The sequence below is a fragment of the Myiozetetes cayanensis genome, unplaced genomic scaffold, assembly GCF_022539395.1.
Source record: "Myiozetetes cayanensis isolate MyiCay16 unplaced genomic scaffold, myiCay2020 scf12, whole genome shotgun sequence".
Classification (NCBI taxonomy): domain Eukaryota; kingdom Metazoa; phylum Chordata; class Aves; order Passeriformes; family Tyrannidae; genus Myiozetetes; species Myiozetetes cayanensis.
In genome coordinates, this window is record NW_026086826.1 from 18,195,805 (window position 1) to 18,217,419 (window position 21,615).

The following is a 21,615-nucleotide window of genomic DNA, read 5'->3' on the forward strand; positions in this document are numbered from 1 at the left end:
AGTTCAAAGCCTCTTAAATTGCACCTTACATACTTATTTATAGTGTTATGCAAAACCAAAACACAATTATTTAACATTTTAGCCCAACTCCATACTAATTTCTTTAGATTCACATTGTGCACACAACTTAGATTATGAATATTTAAAGACATTTCTAGGACTACTAGGAAACAAAATTATATTTAATGGCCTTAATAATGGTTTCCATTCCCATGGATATTTTTTATGTACAGCATATAGAAACACATAATTCTGCTTCATTATATCACTTCAAGTAACACTGGTAAACCAAAATAAGTAAAAACATTTTAAAGGATCTGTTTCATTTCTGAGTGTTTCATCATTTCAGTATAAACTCTAACTCCCCCTCACAATAATTTGCTTCACCTATGGAGCTGATAAGCTAACTCATTTATCATAAAATGCTTTTATTTGCAAGTATACAAACAAATCTCAGGAATATAGCCACATTTGTAAGTCATAATGGTGATCTGACAACAGGTAGAATGAAGTTTTTAGTGTCTTTCACTGTATTAGTGTAACTCAACAAATTAAATCTGCTTTTTGGAACCCAACCTTTTTTTCAAATCAGACAAGTGACAGGTTTCCATGGCAAAAGTGACCTCCTTTAATTTAAGGGTTGAGTGTGAAAGGCACGCAAGAGACAGATCCAGACTCAGGTCTGTGACAGAGAACCAAACCAGGCACATTGCTGGTTGTAACTCCTGGAATTAGTTTTGTAAGTCTGCCTTTAAAAAACATGGACTTCAGCACTGTACATCTCCACCGTGGTGAATCAGGTGTGCTTATTCTGTTACTCTGTGTCAAAGATGAGCAAGACTGACCTACAGAAATGGACACTGAACGTGATGAGTACAAAGGAGTTATCAATATTATATCAAGATGCTTCCTAATTTTAAAAGTCTGCTTGAGTGGGTGATAATGATGAAATAGTAATCTGTTGTACTAATATTTTATTGCACTGACATTTATGGGGACTTTTTATTTTAAATGTGAAAGAGTCCTTTTCTATTCAACTGCTTAATGCTTTACTCTGAACTGATTGGTAATCCATTTTTCCCCACAAACCAGAAATTTGACCTACTTGAAAATTCTACCTGCAAACAACAATATAGCCCAATGCAGTAAGTCCCAGCTTGCCTGAAACACAAAGACAAAAGTGGGGCACAACATTCAAAAAGGTATCGACTATTTAGCAGCCTATATGCTGTTGACTTTCAGAAAGAGTTAGAGGGTGTTACTGGATGTGCTTCTGCAATTCCAGCAGTAAAGACTCTGTTCCATTTCTAGGTGTTCCCCAGTTGAGTACCTTAGCCAAGATGTGGGCAACCAAATGCATTCACTGGTGGTTTATGCCAATTTATTTCGCTCTTAATTAAAACAGAGCAGGGACATCCACATAAGGGATGTCATTTACAGCATCTCAGTTGATACTTTAATTTCTCAGGATAATCAAACTCAACTGTTGGAGCACATCTGACTGTTGAGTGGTCAAATAACAGAAACCAGGCAATAGGTTCGGAATCACACACAAACTTCAGCAAAATTTTGTCTACTCTCTTTTGTAATTGCTTAATGCTTGGCCATGAATATTATAATTATTTTAGCAAACCGAAATGAATTGCAAATTTCTAGCAATAAACTGTAACAGATGTACTCCACTGGGTACAGCACCAGTTGGTTTAAAACATGGAACAAATGGCGGGGCAAGCCAAGGACGGAAGAATCCCCATATGTTTGCTCCTGTTGGAATTCTGCACCAGGAGCACGGCTCCAAGCGCAACAGTTGCAGAAATCCAAAAGGACTACGTAGCACAGCATGTCCCAGAATTAAATCTGAAATAAAACTGGCACAGAAAATACTAAATCACATATACAATATAAAAATTGCTTATATTCCTACTACCTAAATTATATACTACCTGCCTAAATCTTGGATTGCTGACCAAAGTGGCTGCTCTAGCTAGAGATCTCTGGTGTTTAAGAACAATTCAGATGTTAACTGCCTGAATAGGAAAGTAATGTAAATGTTTCTGGGTCTGTTGAACTGTCAGAAACGAAAATCCGTGAGGGTGTTTTCTTCCTATTCATTTCAGTTCCCTGGTTGGTTTTTCACAGCTTACGGTTAGTCAGACATTTAGTAAATTTAACAAATAAATTCAGATAGGTCAGGTAGTAAGAAGAAAAATTACTGAGAAGAAAGTTCTGCAGTCAGTATTGCAAATAACAACACATGCACAAAAATAAACCACTCTGGACATGCATGAAAGGAATCCTGAGATCTCCAGTCTCTCTAACACACTAGTCATCCAAGCAGGGTGAGAGCTGCTGGTGAAAAGAATTATTTGGGCTTCTGCAATCTTGCCTGTCTGAATTGCATGCTTATTCTGCCACATAAATTCTCATTCTTGCCAGATGAGCTGTTGATCTCTCCAGATGTTGAAAGGGCAAGACTCAAGTTCCCCAATAGAGGATGCAGGCACATAATACACCTCTTTTCAAAGTACTCCGAGCTTTGGATTTCCCATTAAGATGCTATTTGTATAGTAACGTAGAACCTGTGAATTATATCTTTACAGTTTTATATAAATGGTCACATTTATTTCATTAAAAATAAAGTAGGGGTAAATCCATTATCATTAATGGTTGCAAATCAGAATATAACACTTCTATATTTGTGCAGAAATGTATTTAGGTTGATGGAGAAAGAAATGGGGCTATGAGTAAGTACACAGATGCACATGTTGAGTTTGTGACTCGTGGCACAGCTGCATAACATGCACAGTAGAGTTAAACCTGCAGCTTTGCAGACTGCTGATGATTAGGGGCACCATCAAAGAATTATACTTTCTTTCGTTACCTCCATAGATTATCCTGAAGACTTCACTTTGGGAAGAAAGCTGAGTGGCCTGTCTACAGAACACAAACCAATATATTTTGCAGATGACTCCCTCAAATTACCCTAAGGAATTCCTTTAATAATAACCCACAACAATGACTTCTTTAAGTCTTTTGATATATAACAATTATAAGTTACAAAATATAGAAGAAGGGTTCGATTTCTGAATACATCCTCTTCTAAAAGGGAACATATTATATTATTATTACGTGACTAATAGATATTAAGGTTGCAAGTATCCTAAAATGCAATAAACTACTCATATGTAATGTACATTGAGAACAACTAGCATGTATAAGTCATAGCTGCAGTTTTTACATTTTGAGAATTTAGTGACAAATGGTTATGTTGATCTGTGCCAACAGTAACATAGCTTCTGAGAATAAACTTACCATAAGCTATTCATTAGATGCTTATTGCTTTGCTTCTACTTTAAACTGTATGATTAACAAGTCTACACAAAAAATACTAGCTCTAATTTTCACTATCATCTATTAATGAAAAGGTTGTAAAAGTTTTAAAACAGCATATTATATCACAGTGAGTAATTTATAAAAAGTTTGAATTAATATTACTCCAAATAAGTGATTTCAAAGCAGTCACTCAGGATAGAATACACCCTCCTGTTGGGAGTCCTGTTTCTGATGCAGCACTTTTGGTTAAATCAGGGCAAGTTTGGCACTTGCTCCCCAGTGATGCAATGGATTTCTGGTAAAGACATTTCATTTCACTTTTAATTTCATTAAAAGTGTCACACAACATTTTATTTCCATCTCATAAAGCCATCCTTTTCCTGAAATCAGAAGAAGCTATTGCAGATTAAATCTGATTCTTTATATTTTATTTTGCTGAATATGCATTTAATTAAGTTATGGAAGCACTATGCTTATTGGGAATGCTCCAAAGTCAAGAGGGACAGGGGAGGCAGGCAGAGAGGGCACATTGTTAGGAAAAACAGTATAATTTAAATCACAGGTGGGACTTCAGTAACTTCAAGGCAGTTCTCAAAAAGTCCTGCTAGTCTAGCATTGTCTTTGTAAAATATATGACATTAATTCAAATTTTGAAAGCTTTTCTTTAAAGCACTATGTTGTTAAATCTTTGGATTTTTTTTTCTTTTTTTTTCTTTCTCTCCCCCAAAGTAACAATCTTAGTAAAGTGTCTTGCTTACACAGACATTGTCCCCCACTCAAAACAGTAAGTTTGGAAAAAATTCCTCTGCTTTTGGAAAGCCTCCTACTGAAACCAATGAGTTGCACCAGAAGTATTTAGTCCTTAGTAATACTCATCTTTGTTATTGGTAATTCAAATTCAGAATAAGGATCAGAAAAATCTATCTGCAGGCTCTGTCACAGGTTGTGGCATTAAAACTGTGTAAGCTTCTTAAGAAGACTAAATAAAAATTTGCTGGTTTCATGGATTCTCTCCACTTGCCCTAGCTTGTTGGGGAAGTTTCTTACAAACAGCCCCAAAACACCTGCTCAAGTTCACCACAGATTAATACATGTACAGTCACAATGAAACTGATGAAAATGTAATTGTTTACATGCAGACTATGATTATGGGCATGTGTTAATCTCTTTGTTTTAGCATATAGCATATTTACCTAGCCCAAACCCTGCAATACAAAGGTTATATCCTGACTTACTCCAGTTGCTTCACAGAGCCTCCGCAGCTAAACTCTTTTATATACATCAATTAAAATTCAGGAGGAGCCTAGGCATGCTAGGGAATGCATGTGGAGAACAATTTAACCCACCCCATTCCATTAATCTACCCAATTTCCTTAAAAAGAGTTGTAATCTCCCTCACAGCAAGTAACATTAAATGTATTGCAAGATACATATGTTCACCAAGTGAACATAATGAGAACATATTTATTTTTTCTAGGAGTAATGAGCATACTAAACAACTCATTTCAAAGCTATGCAAGTGTTAATTCACTGACAGAAGCAAGTACCTGGGGCTTTTCTGCTGATATTTTCTAGTATATCTGAACATGAAACTAATTTTATAACTGTTATTTAGTCAAAGGCCAAAGAACTCAAGACAGAAGTATTTGTTTTTAAAAGATTAGATGACCCAGAATAATGAACAGTGTTTAAAAATCATGTCAATGAAGAAAAAGATGACCAAGACAAGAATTCCTTCTTTATTATCTAATTTGAATTGCCTAGTTCACATTTTACATCTACTGTGCCTCTCAGAAGGCTGCATGAAGCACAGTTAGATGCAGCCTATAAAGTCTCTAACTATCACAGGTGAAAGTTTCATTGCCAAGTCACCAAAAGCAAGTTCTAGCCATAGAAGAGCTTGTAAGATTAGAAGATATACAAGATTTTAAAAAATAAATACCTATGGTGTCAAGTCTTCCAGAAGCCAGCCCTATGTAACATTTCATTACTGAAAGAACACAGGAAAACTCTCCCCCATGAATCTCTCCCCCATGCTTATGTATGACAGAATATTCCATAAATTGATACTTGTGTCAAATGTGTATTTCCTTACTCAAGATCTGAAGAGAGTCTTTAGAAACAATTTATATAATCTAGCTGATAATGTATTTTAAGATTCATAAAAAAATTTCAAAAAGGTGAAAAGACTGTGCTTTCACAGTAGTTCAAGCCTGGTTTAATTGTGAGGCAACAAAGGCCAGAGAAAGCTCAGTGAAATGTGAAATGAGTGCAGATGCCAGTGTGGTCAGTCTTTGGAGAATCCAAGGGAAACCCCCAAAGAATTATTTGTGTATTACCAGATATATTTTCTGTTACTGAGACAAATGGTTGCACACGTGAGCAAAGTCACAAATTTCCTGCAAACCCATTTTATTGCAATATATCAGTGTGATGAGGTGTAACCCTCTTTTCTTTCAAAAAGGATAAATTCTCCAGGTGGCCCTTTCTGTCCCTGCCTGAGAAACATTTACCTTACTCATCATAGCATGCCAGTATCCTAGAGGTGTAGTCCTAGAGCCATTACTAGACACTTCAAAAATGGGATTTTCAAAACAGTTTTACCACTACAAATTTTCATGGTCCCCAGATTTCCCTGCAGTTTGTAAATACTAAGTCTTAACCAAAGGAGCAGTTTTCTAAATCACTCCCACAAAAGTCAGGAAAGTCTTACATACGACTTAACAAAAGAGCACTTTCTGTTACAGAAGTAAAGTTAATGCATTACAGATTAACAAAGTAGCAAAATTACACAATCCTAAACATGGTTTATCTAATCTTGTTGATACCTTAACTTTCAGATTAAGAGCTTGATTTCTCTAACTCAGCAATGCATTTGTGCTAGGTGTTACTGAAAATTCTAAAAGGTTTATTAAAATAAAAAGCAAGAAGAGTTACTTGTTTCCCTTAGATACCAACCACTCTCCTCTATGGGAAGAGCTCTGGGTGGTAAATTACGCTGCTGGAAACTCTGCATGCTACCTCCTTGACACAACTAATCTCTGCTCAAGTGCCTTGACCCTCACAGGGAAAACTAAAGCGAATATCCACCCTCCGTGCTTTACTTTAAGTACTCAAGTAGTACCAGTATTCAGTGAATTATTCATGTGTTTAACACAAGCACATATACATCAAAACCATACAGCATAAAGCAGCCTCAAATTTCACCATAACAAAAGATCAGTTCTGAGGCTTCTCCCTACTCTGTGATAAGATCATGTTTTCACACTTTAAAAAATACACCACATCCAAAAATATTAGCCTCCACATAGCACATTCAGAGAAGGTGTGGCTGAGCAGAGCTCTTGTAGATTTACTCAGAGTTGATTTCACTATTAAAATTTTAATTTGGCGCAGCTATCCTTCTACACATATAGTTAACATTTTAATATTTATTTCTCTCTAACTGGACTTTCTTTAACCATCCAACCAATTGGCTAAGTGCAAAAAAAACCCCAGAGTAACTCATGTCACAGTCTTGATTCTTAGCTTCATGTTACATTAGAAGCATGTTGTTACATTAGAAGCAAGTACATGAATGATCTCCAGTCTGCAAAACCCACTATGCCCAAAGTTACCTTTTTTCATCTTCCTAACAAAAACATATTCCTTCTTTATAAATAAAAGCTTAAAGCTTCAGAAAATACTAGGTTTGTTTCACAGGCATAACAGAGGTTTTTGGTTTCATCACTATAAAACTGATCCATGTCTCGACTTCTTGCACATCAAATTGCTCTGTTACATGAGGAATACAAATGTCATTTGGTAACTGCTCATTCACACAGCGAGTCATTTAATAAACGGATCACAGCAAAAAGGTTCTTTATCATACACATACATTTACACCTCACTTTTATTTTTCTACAAGCAGACAAAAAGACTGAGAAAGAAAGCAAGCTCAGTTGGTCTTTGAAAATAAACTTAGTGCCAAAACCAAAAATAGGCCCCTGTAACCCCATAATTGAACCTCCCAACTGGACCCTCAGTTGTGGGTGTTTGCTTAACCAAAACCCAAACTTGCATTAGAAACATGTCAGCTCATGACAGGTGAACGCTCTACTAAATTTTGATCACAACAGAGAAATTAGCAAAGTTATTACTGCCTAGGTTTAATCATTGGCAAAATCAGCGGAACTAATCTTAGCTGAGCAAAGCAATGTTCTGAGAACTCTGTTAAAAGGTGATTTTCAAAGTCCAGTAAAAGAATTTGAAATTCAAGGATAAGAGTGACAATATACATCCAAAAGATCTAGTACATTCAGTGCTGGCAATACATGTGAACATTTGTATTTGTTCCAAGAACATGCCAACTATCTATCAGTACTGACATTCTAAATCTGTTGCAAATGAAGAAGTAACAAGTAAACTTACCTTTGTGCAACTAGTGTGCAAACGTCTACCAAAATTTCAATAGCAACTGTTAAATACTTTGGTAAAATACAAAACTGGCAATGGAACTACTAATTTTCTAGTAATTTTGTGTATACATCAGAGCATTCTAATCAAAAGGGAAAAAATATTCAGCATCTAGAAGTAAAACGGAAATGTGAAGGATTCATTAATTGTACACTATAAACAATAAGGGTTTGATACGTGAAGTCACATTTTAAAATAATATTAAATGTCTGATAATTGGGAAAAAATAAAAGAAAACCAACAAAACTCACAGCCAATTTTCAAGCAACAAAATTTGATGCAATGCAAGTAAGGCAAGAGGAAACTTGCCCATTTCCCCTTTTCCTTTTAAAGTGTCTTTGTCTTCTTTTGCAGAAGCACACAGTGACACCTTTAAGCAAAGAAATGTGATATTCTGTAAATACATGGGGAATCACATGCATTATAGATGACAATGGAATATAAACTGACAACAGGAAATACAAAGGGATTCCTTAGAGTTCTTCACTCTTACAATTTTGATTTTTAAATCTTATTGACATTAAATACTGATGAAAGTGTGGAATGGAGGTAGAGGTGATAATCAGATTAGGTTGCCCAGTCTAAAAACATGCCAGTAAACATTTCGATTCTGATCTACCATACTTTGTCCCAGGCTTATACCAGAAAACTTATTTTTAAAATACTTTATAAAGGGTGTTGTATGTAGTAGCACTATTTTCCAACTCTTACTTATTAAGCAAAATTGCATCTCTGCTGTGAGTCCTCTAAACAGGGAAGAACTAGTATTTTTATCATTTTAAGGTTTTCTAAAATTATAGTGAAGTATTTTTCCTATAGAAATACTGTAATGCTTCTGAAGCTGTGGATTTCAAGCATGAAAGTTAAAATATTTTAAACTTTTTTTAAACTTTCAAAAAAAAAATAAAATTCCCATCTTAATGACAGGTCAAAGTTTTCTTTCATAGACTACAAGATACAAGACCACACAGCTATCATTCACTTAGGACTGAAATATTAACAAACACTTGTCTCAGATCAGCATCCCTTTGTTTGTGGTTTGGTATAAGCAGGAGCACATACTGCAGAGTAAAACAAGTAATGTTATTTAGAAATAATGCAAAGGAAAAGTATCCAGGTAACTGTTCTGTAAGTGCTTTAATTATTTTCCTGCTCTTCTGTGCCTGATGGCTTCAGAAATGTGGCTTTAGTCTCTACCTCATAGAATCATAGAATGGTCTGGGTTGGAAGGGACGATAAAGACCAACTTGCTCAAACCTCCTGCCGTGGGCAGGGACACCTTCCACTAGACCAGGTTGCTCAGAGCCCCATCCAACCTGGCCTTGAACACTTCCAGGGATGAGGCATCCACAACTTCTCTGGGAAACCTGTTCCAATGCTTCACCACCCTCACAGTACAGAATTTCTTCCTAATATCTGATCTGAACCTATCCTCTTTCACTTTAAAACCTAACCCCTATTTCCAACCTCTGCATGGCCTTGTAAAAGTAAGTCCCTCTCCAGCTTTCTTGTTGGCCCCCTTTAGGTACCAAAAAGCTACTCTAAGGTCTCTCCTGAGCCTTCTGTTCTGAACAACCCCAACTCTCTCAGCCTTTCTTAGTAGGAAAGGTCCTCCAGTCTTCTGATCATTTTTTTGGCTCTCTCCTGGACTCACTATAACAGGTACATCCTTTTTATGCTGGGCACCCGAGAGTTGGATGCAGTACTCCAGTGGGGTCTCACAAGGGCAGAGTAGAGCAGGAGAATCCCTTCCTTGGACCTGCTGGCCATGCTTCTTTTGATGCAGCCCAGGATACGGTTGGCTTTCTGGGCTGCAGGAACACGTGGACAAGTCATGTTGAGCCTCTTTCACTTGACTTTAAGTCAGCTCTTCTTTTAGCTATTATTTGCTCCCATTTCCTGAGAGAAGGTCTACATTCACAGACAGGTGAGTTTTGTAAGTAAGGAGGGTGGTTAGCACCAGAAGTGAAAGTTAGATGCCCAGTTAAGCTTCTTCTCACAGCACCTGAGGAAGGGATTCACAGCTGCCAATATGCCAAGCAGGGCACACTAGCTGAGTGTGACAAAATGCTGAACAGACAAGAGGAACACAACCACAGCAGTTGTTCTCTCCTGGACTTACACATCAACTGGCAGCCCCTCACAGGCATGCCTCCAGGATGATGGTTCTCAGTCTGAAACTACCTAAATTTAAACACTTACCTTAACTCAAATGCATGAGTTCCCTAGCTTCCATTTGAAACAGGGAGAAAGGGGAAAGCATCACAGGTAATTACAAGAACAAACCCTTTTGTATAACAGTCTAATTGTTACTGGAGTCACCTGGGAACAAGAAGACCTTCATCCCCGTGTTCCTGCCTTGCACTGTACAGGATGGATGGCAAACCTGGATGAAATTCAACTTTCAGCTAAGATGATAAAAGCAAATCAGAGAGCAGACATGATAAAAACACTGCTCCAGCACTAAAAGAGTTTTGACCCAACTCTCAAACCTGCTTCTGTATTTTTGACAGAGGGTTCATTAATTAAGTGCATGGAGAACATTACACTGGGAGTTAAAAACTACCTAACTTTGTTTTTGAGCTAAATACTTCTTGGTGTTCCTAAATCAATTCATCTTATCTCCTCACCTGGTGCCAACATTCAGCAGTATGCAAGCTACTCTGCTTTACATAAGACAGGATTTTTTCTACAGTCTTCTGGAAACTATTTCTTATCATGTCCTATCCTAAATAAAGAGAACAGGCCCTTTAGCAGTCAGTAGTATTGGTTACTGATGACATTTTAGTATGACTGTAGATATTTTAAGAAGAGATAATATTTTTTTTTCTGTTCTGTATTCATTTCATTTCTCCATTTTATCACCAGCATCCTAGAACAGCTTCTATTGTGGTTATCTTGTTTGCTTTTTTTTTCCCCCTCACAATTCTTTTGTCACTTTCTCACTTCCATCTGTTTTGAAAAGCTATGTTTGAGATAACTAAAATCTTTTAAATTTTACATTTTCAATTGGAGCTCAAAAAAAGGGCAATATCAAACACAGTTTTAAAATGGAAACAGAATAATTCTGGGAACCACCTCTCCTCTCCCATCTTGTGTTCCTGTTATCAGCACACACACATCCACACATGCAAGTGTGTGTGTGAATTTGCACAAGCCTACTTTGTTCCTCTGATTCTGAAGACTGTCAAGATTAGTAGGGTAGTGTACCTCTAAGACTGATGAACAGACTTGTTCATCGAGGCTAAGGCTAAAATCGGCTCTCGTATTCACCTGTAATTATATTCCAAAATATTACACTACACGTGATATTTTGAGCACACATCCTCACAACAATTACGGATAACAGCCCTTAAGAGTTCGTATACAGACCTAACTAGACACACTAAGAAGGACAGTAGGTTTTCATTTCATCAATACTAAACCAAAGGCAAATCTGGTACTCATTCCCATTTTTGCACTGAGCAGTAAATCACTGACTATTTCTTCAATACTGATTTAATTTCGAATTAGAGTTTTCCCTAATGTGAAGGCTACACCCTATCTCATAAACCTAATTTTTAACCTTAACACGTGGCATAATATGAAAACTGCTGACACAAATAATTGACTGCTTTATTACAAATAGAATATTTAGAGTTATTTTTTAAATGCCTCATAAATCCACATTAAGTCTACTTTACTGATTTCAGAAAAGATCATTTTATTTCCATAGTGATATTCCATTATCTGAGCATTTAAAAAAAAAAAAAAAAAAAAAAAAAAAAAACCACAAAACCAAAAAAACCCCAACACTTTTCTCGGTTTTAACTGTCATTGAAATATCCTTCATTTCACAGATATCAAGAAATTATCACTATTCACTTTCAATACAAAGCCTCTTACATTTCAGCTGTCATTTTCAAAAAATCATACTGAAAATAGTGTTTCTAAGCAGAGTTCAGTTGCAGTGTAATAAGTAATAATTTCATCAATTAGCAGTATTCAGCATCCACTGAGAGTACTCTCACTATTATTTTATTCATAGAGTCCTTTGTGGAACTAGCATACTAAAAAGATCCATTTATCCTTCAAGGTTTTTCATAAATGTGTCATACATCTTAGAAAACAATTGGTTATTATTCTCGCTAAATCTAAATAACTATAATAACTTCCAGGTGTAAAACCTCTCTTTATGCTTCCAATCTTCTTTACTCACATTATGGGTCTACGTTTTTAATAACCTATTCTAACACTTCTACCTACATTCACAAATGAATTCTGGAGTTTTGCATGGATGCTAGACATGCCTGGATGGAAGACTAGTCATCTTATTGTTAATAGCAGAATAGAGTTGGGTTTCACAGAATGCCCTTCACTATCAAGGCAAACCCAAGCATTTTATAATGAGCAAGATGCTAGTATAGATGCTAACAGTGCAATGGCTGTACAGGAAAATGCTGTGATTATTAAACTCGGCAATAGCTTGCCTGCAATGCATATTTTATTCCTCTTTCCCTCTAGATTCCTGCACATATTTATTAGCACTTTTCTCCTCCCACAAAAGCGCATGTCCTGCCTTCTGTCCTTTCATCTCAAGACCGCAAAGGGCTCCCTTCAGAGCACAATATTATCATTCCTAAATCAACTGACAGGTGTGCAATTGGGCAGCAAAAGGTCCTCTCTCAAGACTGGGTAGGCAGCCCCATGCAGACTGTACAGCACAACAAAACAACCCTATCTTAGGAAACAGTAGCCCAATTTTCAGCGATGCATCTCCTACACAGCAGCCTGTTCCATTCTCTCCACATTGGTCAAATGTTTCACTGACTGAAAAAACCCTGACCAGGACAGCTCATTCCAGCAGAAGTTTCAATTTAAATAAGGCCTCTCAGAACACAGTTTAAAAAAATATCACAACAAACAACCAAGGCAAGTGTGCAGCAATGTATTAATAAATAAACTAGGCACCACAACAACCTATCTGAAAATGGCAGAGTCCAATCTCCACAACAAGCATAAACCTAATGACATTGCATATATGACTGATACTTGAAAGAAGAGTATCCTTAGGAAGAACATATTAACTAACATCAAACTTTCAAAGCAGCTTTCAATTTCTCCACCTCATTTCTACAGTCTCAAAGTGGTGTGTACAGGTACATCTATTACAAAAACACACACACACACACCAACAAGACGTGTATCAGACAGTTTGGCTGCCTGGTCACTTCTCTCCTTAATTACATATATAATTGTTTTTGAACCTGAAATTAAAATGTCAGAATGCACCATGATTGCCTTTAACTGATGACTACCATCCCATCTAAATGGAAATATTTAGATTCATCGCCTAGATACCTTTTTAATTTGCTTTCAAATAGAGTCACAGGCAAGCATGTCTGCCTTCTCCCATTTGCACTGTTGGTGTCAAGTTGAACTGGAAAGGCCAACTATTTCAATGAACTAAAATAAACGTAATTTTAAGGTCAAGTCACTTGTAACACTTCAGGCAGCAAATGTCATACTCAAAATATAATTGAACCTTGGCTTAAGCAGAGATGAAAGGTTTGGCATTTCAAGGACTTCATTGTGTTTATCACTTTAAATATGCAAATAAAATACAGACATCACATATATTAATATTTATCATACTAATAATGTTTTCTGAAACAACATGTATAAATACTACAAGACTTACAAAAACAAAATCCTTTTATAGGTGAGCTTACTATACTTTCAAATGGTGAAGTCCCTGCAAGACCTAAAAACACTCAAAATGCCTCATTGGCTTAGGGAGGCATCTATGACCACAGTAAGAACCCAGATGCTTCACAGGAAGGTTTAAGTATTTTGACAGAGGAACAAAGTGAAATTGCCAAACTCGGTCAGCAGCACAAGAAAACAAAGATGTTGAAAAGGTAGGTAATTTCATTTGTAATTTATGATTTGGATAATGTTAAGAAAAAACTCCTTTACGTATCTTGATCTAAATAGTCCCCAAATGTACTTGCTCTGGCATTTCCTCCTCACTTTGTCTTCTAATTTTCATTGTTACTGTTTTTTTTTTTTTTCCTAATGGTATTTAAAGAAGTTTGCCCACTTGAATCCCATGTTCTTTGTCATATGCAACAACCAAAAAAAAATTGGGGTATTTTGTCATAGTCGTAAGAGTCTATGAGCAGAAAAAAGCCAAAGTTAAACCAAAACCCTGTCTGAATCACCCATTATTTAATAAAAGAATACATCTAGGAAATTTAAAGGCAAAATGCCCTTATTTCTAAGAAACATTATTATGAGAAGAAAATCAGAGAATTAAGTTAAATTCTTCCAGTTACTTCTTTAGCTGCTTTCTTCCCCAATCACAATTTGACCTGGATATATCTGACTTTTTTAAAATTTACATTTTGAATTACGGCCTTACATTTGAACTGCATACGGACCACGAGGACAAAATGCCCCCCAAGATCTGTGTAGCCAATCTCTGTTAGCACATTTCACAAACTGATGCTCTGTACATGTAAAGTTGCCAGAGATTTATGCTGTGCTGATCTGCAAGAATTCTGCCCTTAGTATAAAAATGACAGCAAATGAAAATGAAAAGACTTTGAAAAACATGCCCACACAAACACCACCCTCTGAGCTTCTGATAAGGCATTTATGGCCAAGGGTTTCCTAATCCCAAATGTTTGATTTCTTTGCCAAATCACATACTTGCCGAAGTCTTATATAAAGGCACAAATCCTGCTCTTCTCAAAGGCAACAGCACAGGGCAGGGAGCAGTGTGTGTAACACTGTACTGATGAAATAAAAAAAGGAATAGAAATCATATGCTAATAAGAGGAGGGAGGTTGCCAGGCAACCAGGGAGGGAGAGAAAGCAGTTTTTGATTTGAACTCTGTGCTGTCAAAGGGTTAGCATAGCCAGAACAAACAGGACATATTCAATCCAGCTTGTCTGCAGCCACAAGGAATTTCAGCTTTTCTCAATATTTTAAATAGAAGTGTGTTCCCAACTCAGTGGCAGTTACATTTGTGTTCCCTGGGTCATTTTACTGGCACTGGCAAAATGGTATAGGATAGGATGGAAAGAGGAATTTTTAAAAGTGTTAATTTCAAAAGCAGCAGCTTGTGTCTTTGGGTAGCACAAACTGCATGCACACTGGCTGGCAGAATGAAGAGAGCTAAGCAATCTTGTGTCCAAGTAAATCACAGTCCATCAGATATAGCAACTCTCTAGGTTGCACTGAGAATTGTGCAAATTCTGCCCTGCTGCTAAAACTGCACCCCTTCAAATGCATCTCAAATGACTGCCCTGCATCACTGCACTTGTCATAGCTGATGAGCAAAATCCTGCTTTATGGATCTCAGTTTCCTAGATAGACATGTAGTTTTACTTTCTTAGATGTAACACTAAGCAAAGGAAAGAATTAAATTCAAGCTTGGTCTATAACATAAAATCATTGTGAAATCCATTTCTGTAAAAGGAAAACGAATTTCACTTCCTTCTCGTTTTCAGAGTTGTTAACTGCAGTGACTACTCACAAGTCCTAGCCATGAGAAGAGGTGGGAATAGCAGTTCTTATTTGAAAGACCTTCTTAGAAAAAGAGTAGAATGTTTAGAACGTGGAAAAAGTTGGAAGTTGAACTCATAAATAACACTGAATCTCAAAGATTGAAGGAAAATGAAAACCACAAGTCTTTTTTCCAACATAATCATTTTGGAGGACTTGACTGAATTTCAGTGCTACAACCTTGCAAACTATCAGCAGTAGAGGCAAAACCATACATAACTCCTTGAGCATCAACAGGATTTGCACAAAAAACATGAAAAGATAAAATGTTTCATACAGAAGACTTTCCTTCCTACTTGTCAGATCAAATTTTAACCTGATGAGTAAAGCATATTGTTCATTCCTCTCAGACAGACATGGTAATTGTGGTCCATAATCTTCTATGAGGTCTTAGCAATCATGCTGTAATTGCTGTTCCACTCAGCTAAGGGCTTACTATAATAAAACCTCTAAAACAATGAAAAGGCTTGAGAAATTCATTAAACAAAAACAGCTAAACAGGAAGCTTTGTTTCCGCACTGATTGTTTGTCAAATGACCCTAGGAAGACATAGCCATCAATCTGGAACAGCCATCTGATCACACAACAAGCTATAAAGCAATAGCATAAAAACATGCTACATATTAAAGCTTCATTATGGAACTTAAAACAACTAACAGGTACCTACAACAGAGAGAGACACTGTAATAATTGGGGCTTTTAAAAATAAAAGTTTACCCTAGATTAAATGAAGCTGCTTCAGCTATTTATTCACATAACTTTTGCCTGACAGTTTTGTGAGCCATGCTGACTAACAGAATTACCTGCTATCTTGCTGGAGGTTTCCTATGTTTTTACAGTACTCTTTGTTTTTCAATCCTTGTCCCGCATGCCCCTTTGAGCACACCAAGCTTAGCTCTCTGACATACCTCTGTACCTGCAGTCTTTCTGTTCTCATCCATTTGATGAGAATTTGAAGGATTAACGTTGCCAAATTAAGTACTCAGAAATTAATGAATGGCAAAACTGTGAAGTGTTGAGTAGAATCGTGCATGACATTATTGAGTATTGGTCTCTGTGAGCTGTGTTTTCCTGACTGCATTCCAGTGTTTCTCTGCAGTCTCTCTAGTCATCTCATTCGGTGATATTTGGGTGGTGAACACTTTATAACTCTTTGCCATCCATACTACAGCTAATGAGAGTAGGTCTCCCAGCCTTCATTGGTAAGGGCTGCTTCTCAGCAGAGCAGAGATGCTTTGCCACACAAACCTGAAACGTTGACAGTAAATTAAAACCCATCCTCCCAACATAACTTAGTGTGAAACAGCGTTATCATTCTTACAGGAGGTAGAGAGTATGTTGGCACCTCACAGATCTCACCTTCCTTCTGAATCATCTGTTGCATATGTTTAAAAGGGAGTTGGGTGTTGATGGGTAATTCCCTGCCGGACCAGCAGCTGGGTACCTAGAATGTTGTCACAGCTGTTTCCACCCCAGCACTGATGTCAGAAGTGTGAATAAAGTGAAAGGTGTGAAGGGCTAGAGCCATGCTCTGAAACTGCAATCTGAGAATTGCCTCAGAATTATCAGGGTAAATTTGTGTCACTTTCACTTATAATACAATGAACGCTGTCATTATAACTGTGTCAAGCTTTCTTTTCATTTAGCTTCAGACAGTATAGATGGCTCTTAAGTCATATTTTTATTGTAGAAGTTATAAAATTCATCCAAGCATCTTTGTTTGGTGTTACTTTGGAAGTCTAACATTTGCTGTGCTCTTATTCCTGTGGTGATGTAATCCATAGGTATAAATAAATTGCTACTGCCTATTTTGAACAAAAGCTTTACAAACAGCATTAACTTCAGGGTGCAGAGGAATGTTTCTTAAGGACCAGCCTGTGCCCACTGGGTTCTTAGTGAGGACACAGGAGGCTCCAGAAGTTCCTCAGTGCCTAGTGGGCATGCATTGGTTGACCGAGTTCCTTCAGCAGCAAGCTCTCCAAAGCCACTGGTGAATGTGGAACGAGGTTATCGGCTATTTGAGCAGCTCACTAAGGGTACAGAGAGCACACCTGAACTCAAAGGACTCACCTGGTTCCAGAATCAGTCAGGGAAACATGCTTTCTGCTGCATGTAAAGGCCACTAGGGAAGTGCTCCTAAGCTTCAAGGAAGCCTTATTGTACAACCTGCAGTTTCTATACTGTTTGAAGTAGCAGGTTTGATAGCACACTTGGCAGGTGCTACACATCATAGGCTATGACAGCAAAGTAAGCAAGTTTCACTTGTCAAGTTTATTCTTCTCCCAGTTCTCCCCAATCGAACATTGCAATAATTACATATGGCTTTATACAATGATAGTAAGGAATCAGATAAAAACAAAAGGGAAGGTGAAAAAACAAAGACTTTCTTTCCCAAAGTATCACTGGGAAGTTTACATGAAGTCTGTAAACATTCTCTGGATCTTTCATGTACATTTCACATAGTTTCACATTACAAGTTAGAAAGGGAATGCTTTCCTTATAATGTAGATAAAGATTTAGAGAGATAATAAATAAAAATCCAAGGCAAGTCCTTGTACCATAAATACAAGCTAGGTACTTTAACATGTAGCTTTTTTTGAACAGGCTCTCTTTCCTTTTGCTCAGAGTATCTGCATCCAAGGAATATTAACAGCACATTTTGACAGTTGACTGTATTCAAAAAAAGGCAGTGTTTGGAGTTTGTGGGGTTGGCAATAGTTGAGGGGAGGGGGAGTTGGTATTTTGTTTTGGTATTTTAGGGGCTATTTTTGTGGCAGTTATAGTGTTTAAAAAAAAGAAAATTGAGACCACCATCTATTCAAATCACAAAAACCTAGTCTTCCACAATACGGAAAGCAGACTTTTAGAACATGGTTATCTATATAATTCCTTTATCTTCTTTAGTTACACTGAAGCTTCTGGTGAAGCTGAACAAGGGGGACAAGATTCCTTGGGGATAGCTTCCTGGAGTTTTTCTTTTGTAAAATAACTTGGGAGAACTGGCTGTGATTTTAGCTACTTCTAGCACAGATTCTCAGCTCCTCTTTAACCAGTGGCACGTCTTTTTATCCAGCCTTAACTATTTATATAAATTATCAAGTAGCACCTGGACTTCAAAGATCATATTTAATATTTTAATTATGTGAATTTAAATTTGAAACACTAACCATTGAGGTAAGTTTCATTAAATCATTTGTTCAGTTTTTATACTGTAGCAAAGAAATTGACGAAAACATTCAAGTTGTGCTGCCAGTGCTCATGTTGATAGATTGCTCCCCTCAACAAACAAATTACTGAGAATATTTATCTACAATCATAGGTTTAGCTAACACACACTGTCCCTACTTCAAAGACAAAAATAAAATACATTTTATTGAAAATACTTCCCCCTCCCAAAAATCAACAAAAGTCCTATGCAGGAGAACAAGAAAAAAAACATCACCACAGAGGGCTGCAATTAGATTATCAGCAATTACTGATATATTCATCTGAGAGACAAATCATACAATGACTAAATTTATTCGAACAGATGGGGAAAGGACAATACATTTGGTAAGAAACAGACTGCCTTGATTTCCTTGCTAGTTTAAATGCCTACTAAAAACAAAATCACAGTAAGATACTGACCAAAGTTTCTATTTGCAACCTCAGAGTAAAGCAAACACTAGCCTTTTCAAAATCCATCAGTCTTCTAAACCATGTATTACTGCATACTATTACCAACACACAGTCCTATTATAATACTGTTCTTTGAATCTGAATCATATATCTAGAAATGCAGAACAATGTAACCCTAAAATATTTTGCATAAAAATTTGAGGTAAATACTCAAAAACGTGTAAAACTAAAAATCAATTCTTTGTCATAAAACATTATCTTCAACCCTTGAAAAATCCCAGATTGGCTGCTCTGAAGACACTGAGCTGGTTAAAGACAATACTGATTTCACACCACAGTGCCTCCCTAACTACCAGGAAGACTTCTATGATAGTTTATTCTTCCTGCTCTATTCACTTCTGGACATGAGTCATGGTTTGAGCAGCCACTCAGTGAGGAAATGGACTAGGCACAAAAACTCAATATGAGAACTAATGATAAAATTCAGTCACAAGTGATCTAGAGCTGTGTTCAAGCTGCTGCTGTGCACACTCATGTATTATGACTGGGCCCTCAATGACCTGCAATAGCCCATCCTAAACTTAGTATCTTACACTTCAAGGTGTACCACAACAAAAAGTTGTGTCAGGCAAGAACAAGACTATCAACTACAAGACTACCAGCTACATGTGAGGTCCTGTGAAGGGTGGGAAAAAGCTACCTTGAAGCCCAATCATACAACTTGGCTAACACTGGCAGGAGTTCACCACGTATCCCGCTGCACTAGCAGTGGTCAGTCCACCTCGCACCAGGGCAGGCCCTGAACCTACTTCCAAGATCCCAGCCAAACCAGAAGCAAGGAATGTGATACAAAAACATTAAGTGCCACAGGTGCAGCAAGCCACTTGCACCTGCCATCCTGCTCAGCCTTACATGCAACTGTTTTAGTCCAAGGAGACTGAGCGCAGCCCGTGAGCTCAGCTTGGCCCATGGTGAAACAGAGAAGAGCCGCAGTCCCGCACACCTCCGCCGGCCCACGGGCAGCTGCAGGACAGAGAAAACTAGCCTGGCAGCCTGGTGCCAAGGGCTCATTAGGGCACGGCCCCCGAGCAGCCCTGCCCCGCAGGAACCCTGCCAGAACCGGGAGACGGGGTTCAGTCAGACCCTGTCCTCGACTTCTCCGGAGTGACAGGAGCGGCGAGGAGAGGGGAGGCGCCGGGCGCCACCCCCGCACACCCCTCGGCCGTGGGACGGCCGCGCTGCCCGGGGCCGGGAGGGCACACGGGGACAGCCGGAGCGCTGCGCCCGGCGCTGCCCCAGCTGCCGTCCCGCAAGGGCTGCCCGGGCGGCAGCCCAGCCCCGGGGTCCCGGCCAGCCCCGGGGTCCCCAGCGCCGCCAAACTTTGCGGGGCGCTCCCGGCCCGGGCGCCTCCACCGGGCAGAGCCCCCTCCCCGCTAGCGACAGCCGCACGTCCCGGCAGGGCGAGTGGGTACCTCAATGTCCACCGGGTCCCGGCTCAGCACACGAGCCATGGTGTCCGCACAGCCACCGCCTTTCCCCGGCTCCCCGCAGTCCCGGAGTGGAAGGGAGCGGAGCTCGGGAGGAGGCGGAGCCGGCAGCCCGGGCAGCAACGCCCAGGTGGGCGGGCGCGCCCCGCACCGGGCCGGGGCCGCCCCGCGGGGCAGAACCGCCCCGGGGCAGGGCAGGGCACGGCACAGGTACCCGCGGGACCGGCACCGCCCGCAGCGGGACAGCGGGCAGCGAGGGGAGGTAAGCTGTGCACGGGGAGCAGAGCGCACACTGCCCCGCCGAGCAAGGGCCGCGGGCCGCGCCACTCGCCGGAGTCCATGTGTGTCTCCCTATCACAGACCACGTGCACACCCGGGAAACTGCGCGGAGAGGGCCAAACATCGTCCTGGGTGTTTATCATGACAATCCTACAGGAGCAGCCTGCACGCCACGAGTGCAGCCAGCCCTGCTGCTCTTTGGCCACGGCCCCACTCCTGCCCAAAGAGGGGTGGACCCTTCCCAGCGTTACACGTACACCCCTCCCAGCGTAACACGTACACCCTCTAAGCCAGCGTAACTGGCTTAGGCTGTCTCTGGACCTTCACTCTTGTCCCCACGGGGACAGCGAGCCTTCCCACCTGCTCAGGAGACGCCCCTCGCAGCAGCCATCCTGCTGCGGGAAGTGCTACGAAGGCCAGCAGACCGGGGCAGCGCCTTTGTGAGCTCTTCAGTGTCTTCCCTCCCAAACATTGTGATTGTTTGACACCAGAAGCACAATATTTATGGTATCACTGAAATAAATATTCCCACTGCAAAAGACCTACAAAGAAGTTCTACCTTCCCTGCTACCTTAAAAACAAACAAACAAAACCAGCAAAAGCAAGTATTCTCCACAGGGCCGGGGAAACAAAACAACCCAACACAAACCACAACAACAAAAAAATAGCAAACAAACCAAAAAGCACCAAACAAGCCAAACACTAACATCAGTTTCTAGATAGCACTTTCAAGTAGTCACACCTATGATTCTCCAAAATACGATAGGTTTTATCACCATTTCACAAGAACAGAGAAGTTTAAGACTAATCTTTAATTTTCCAATATGTGTGCCAGACAACTTCTTGGGTTCCTTCTCCCTTTCTCAAAACATACCCCAGATCTGCTCTTCA

At 39.1% G+C, this 21,615-nt stretch overlaps 1 protein-coding gene across 1 annotated transcript in view; it reads right to left on the bottom strand.

Moving 5' to 3' along the window:
• DPYD (dihydropyrimidine dehydrogenase) overlaps positions 1-20,548 on the bottom strand; it is a 334,066-nt gene extending 313,518 nt beyond the window's left edge. The window contains exon 1 of the mRNA XM_050307196.1: positions 20,431-20,548. Within this exon, the coding sequence (XP_050163153.1) occupies positions 20,431-20,469 (39 nt within the window). The 5' untranslated portion in view covers positions 20,470-20,548. The remainder of the gene's footprint in view (positions 1-20,430) is intronic.
• Positions 20,549-21,615: the final 1,067 nt, after the last annotated feature.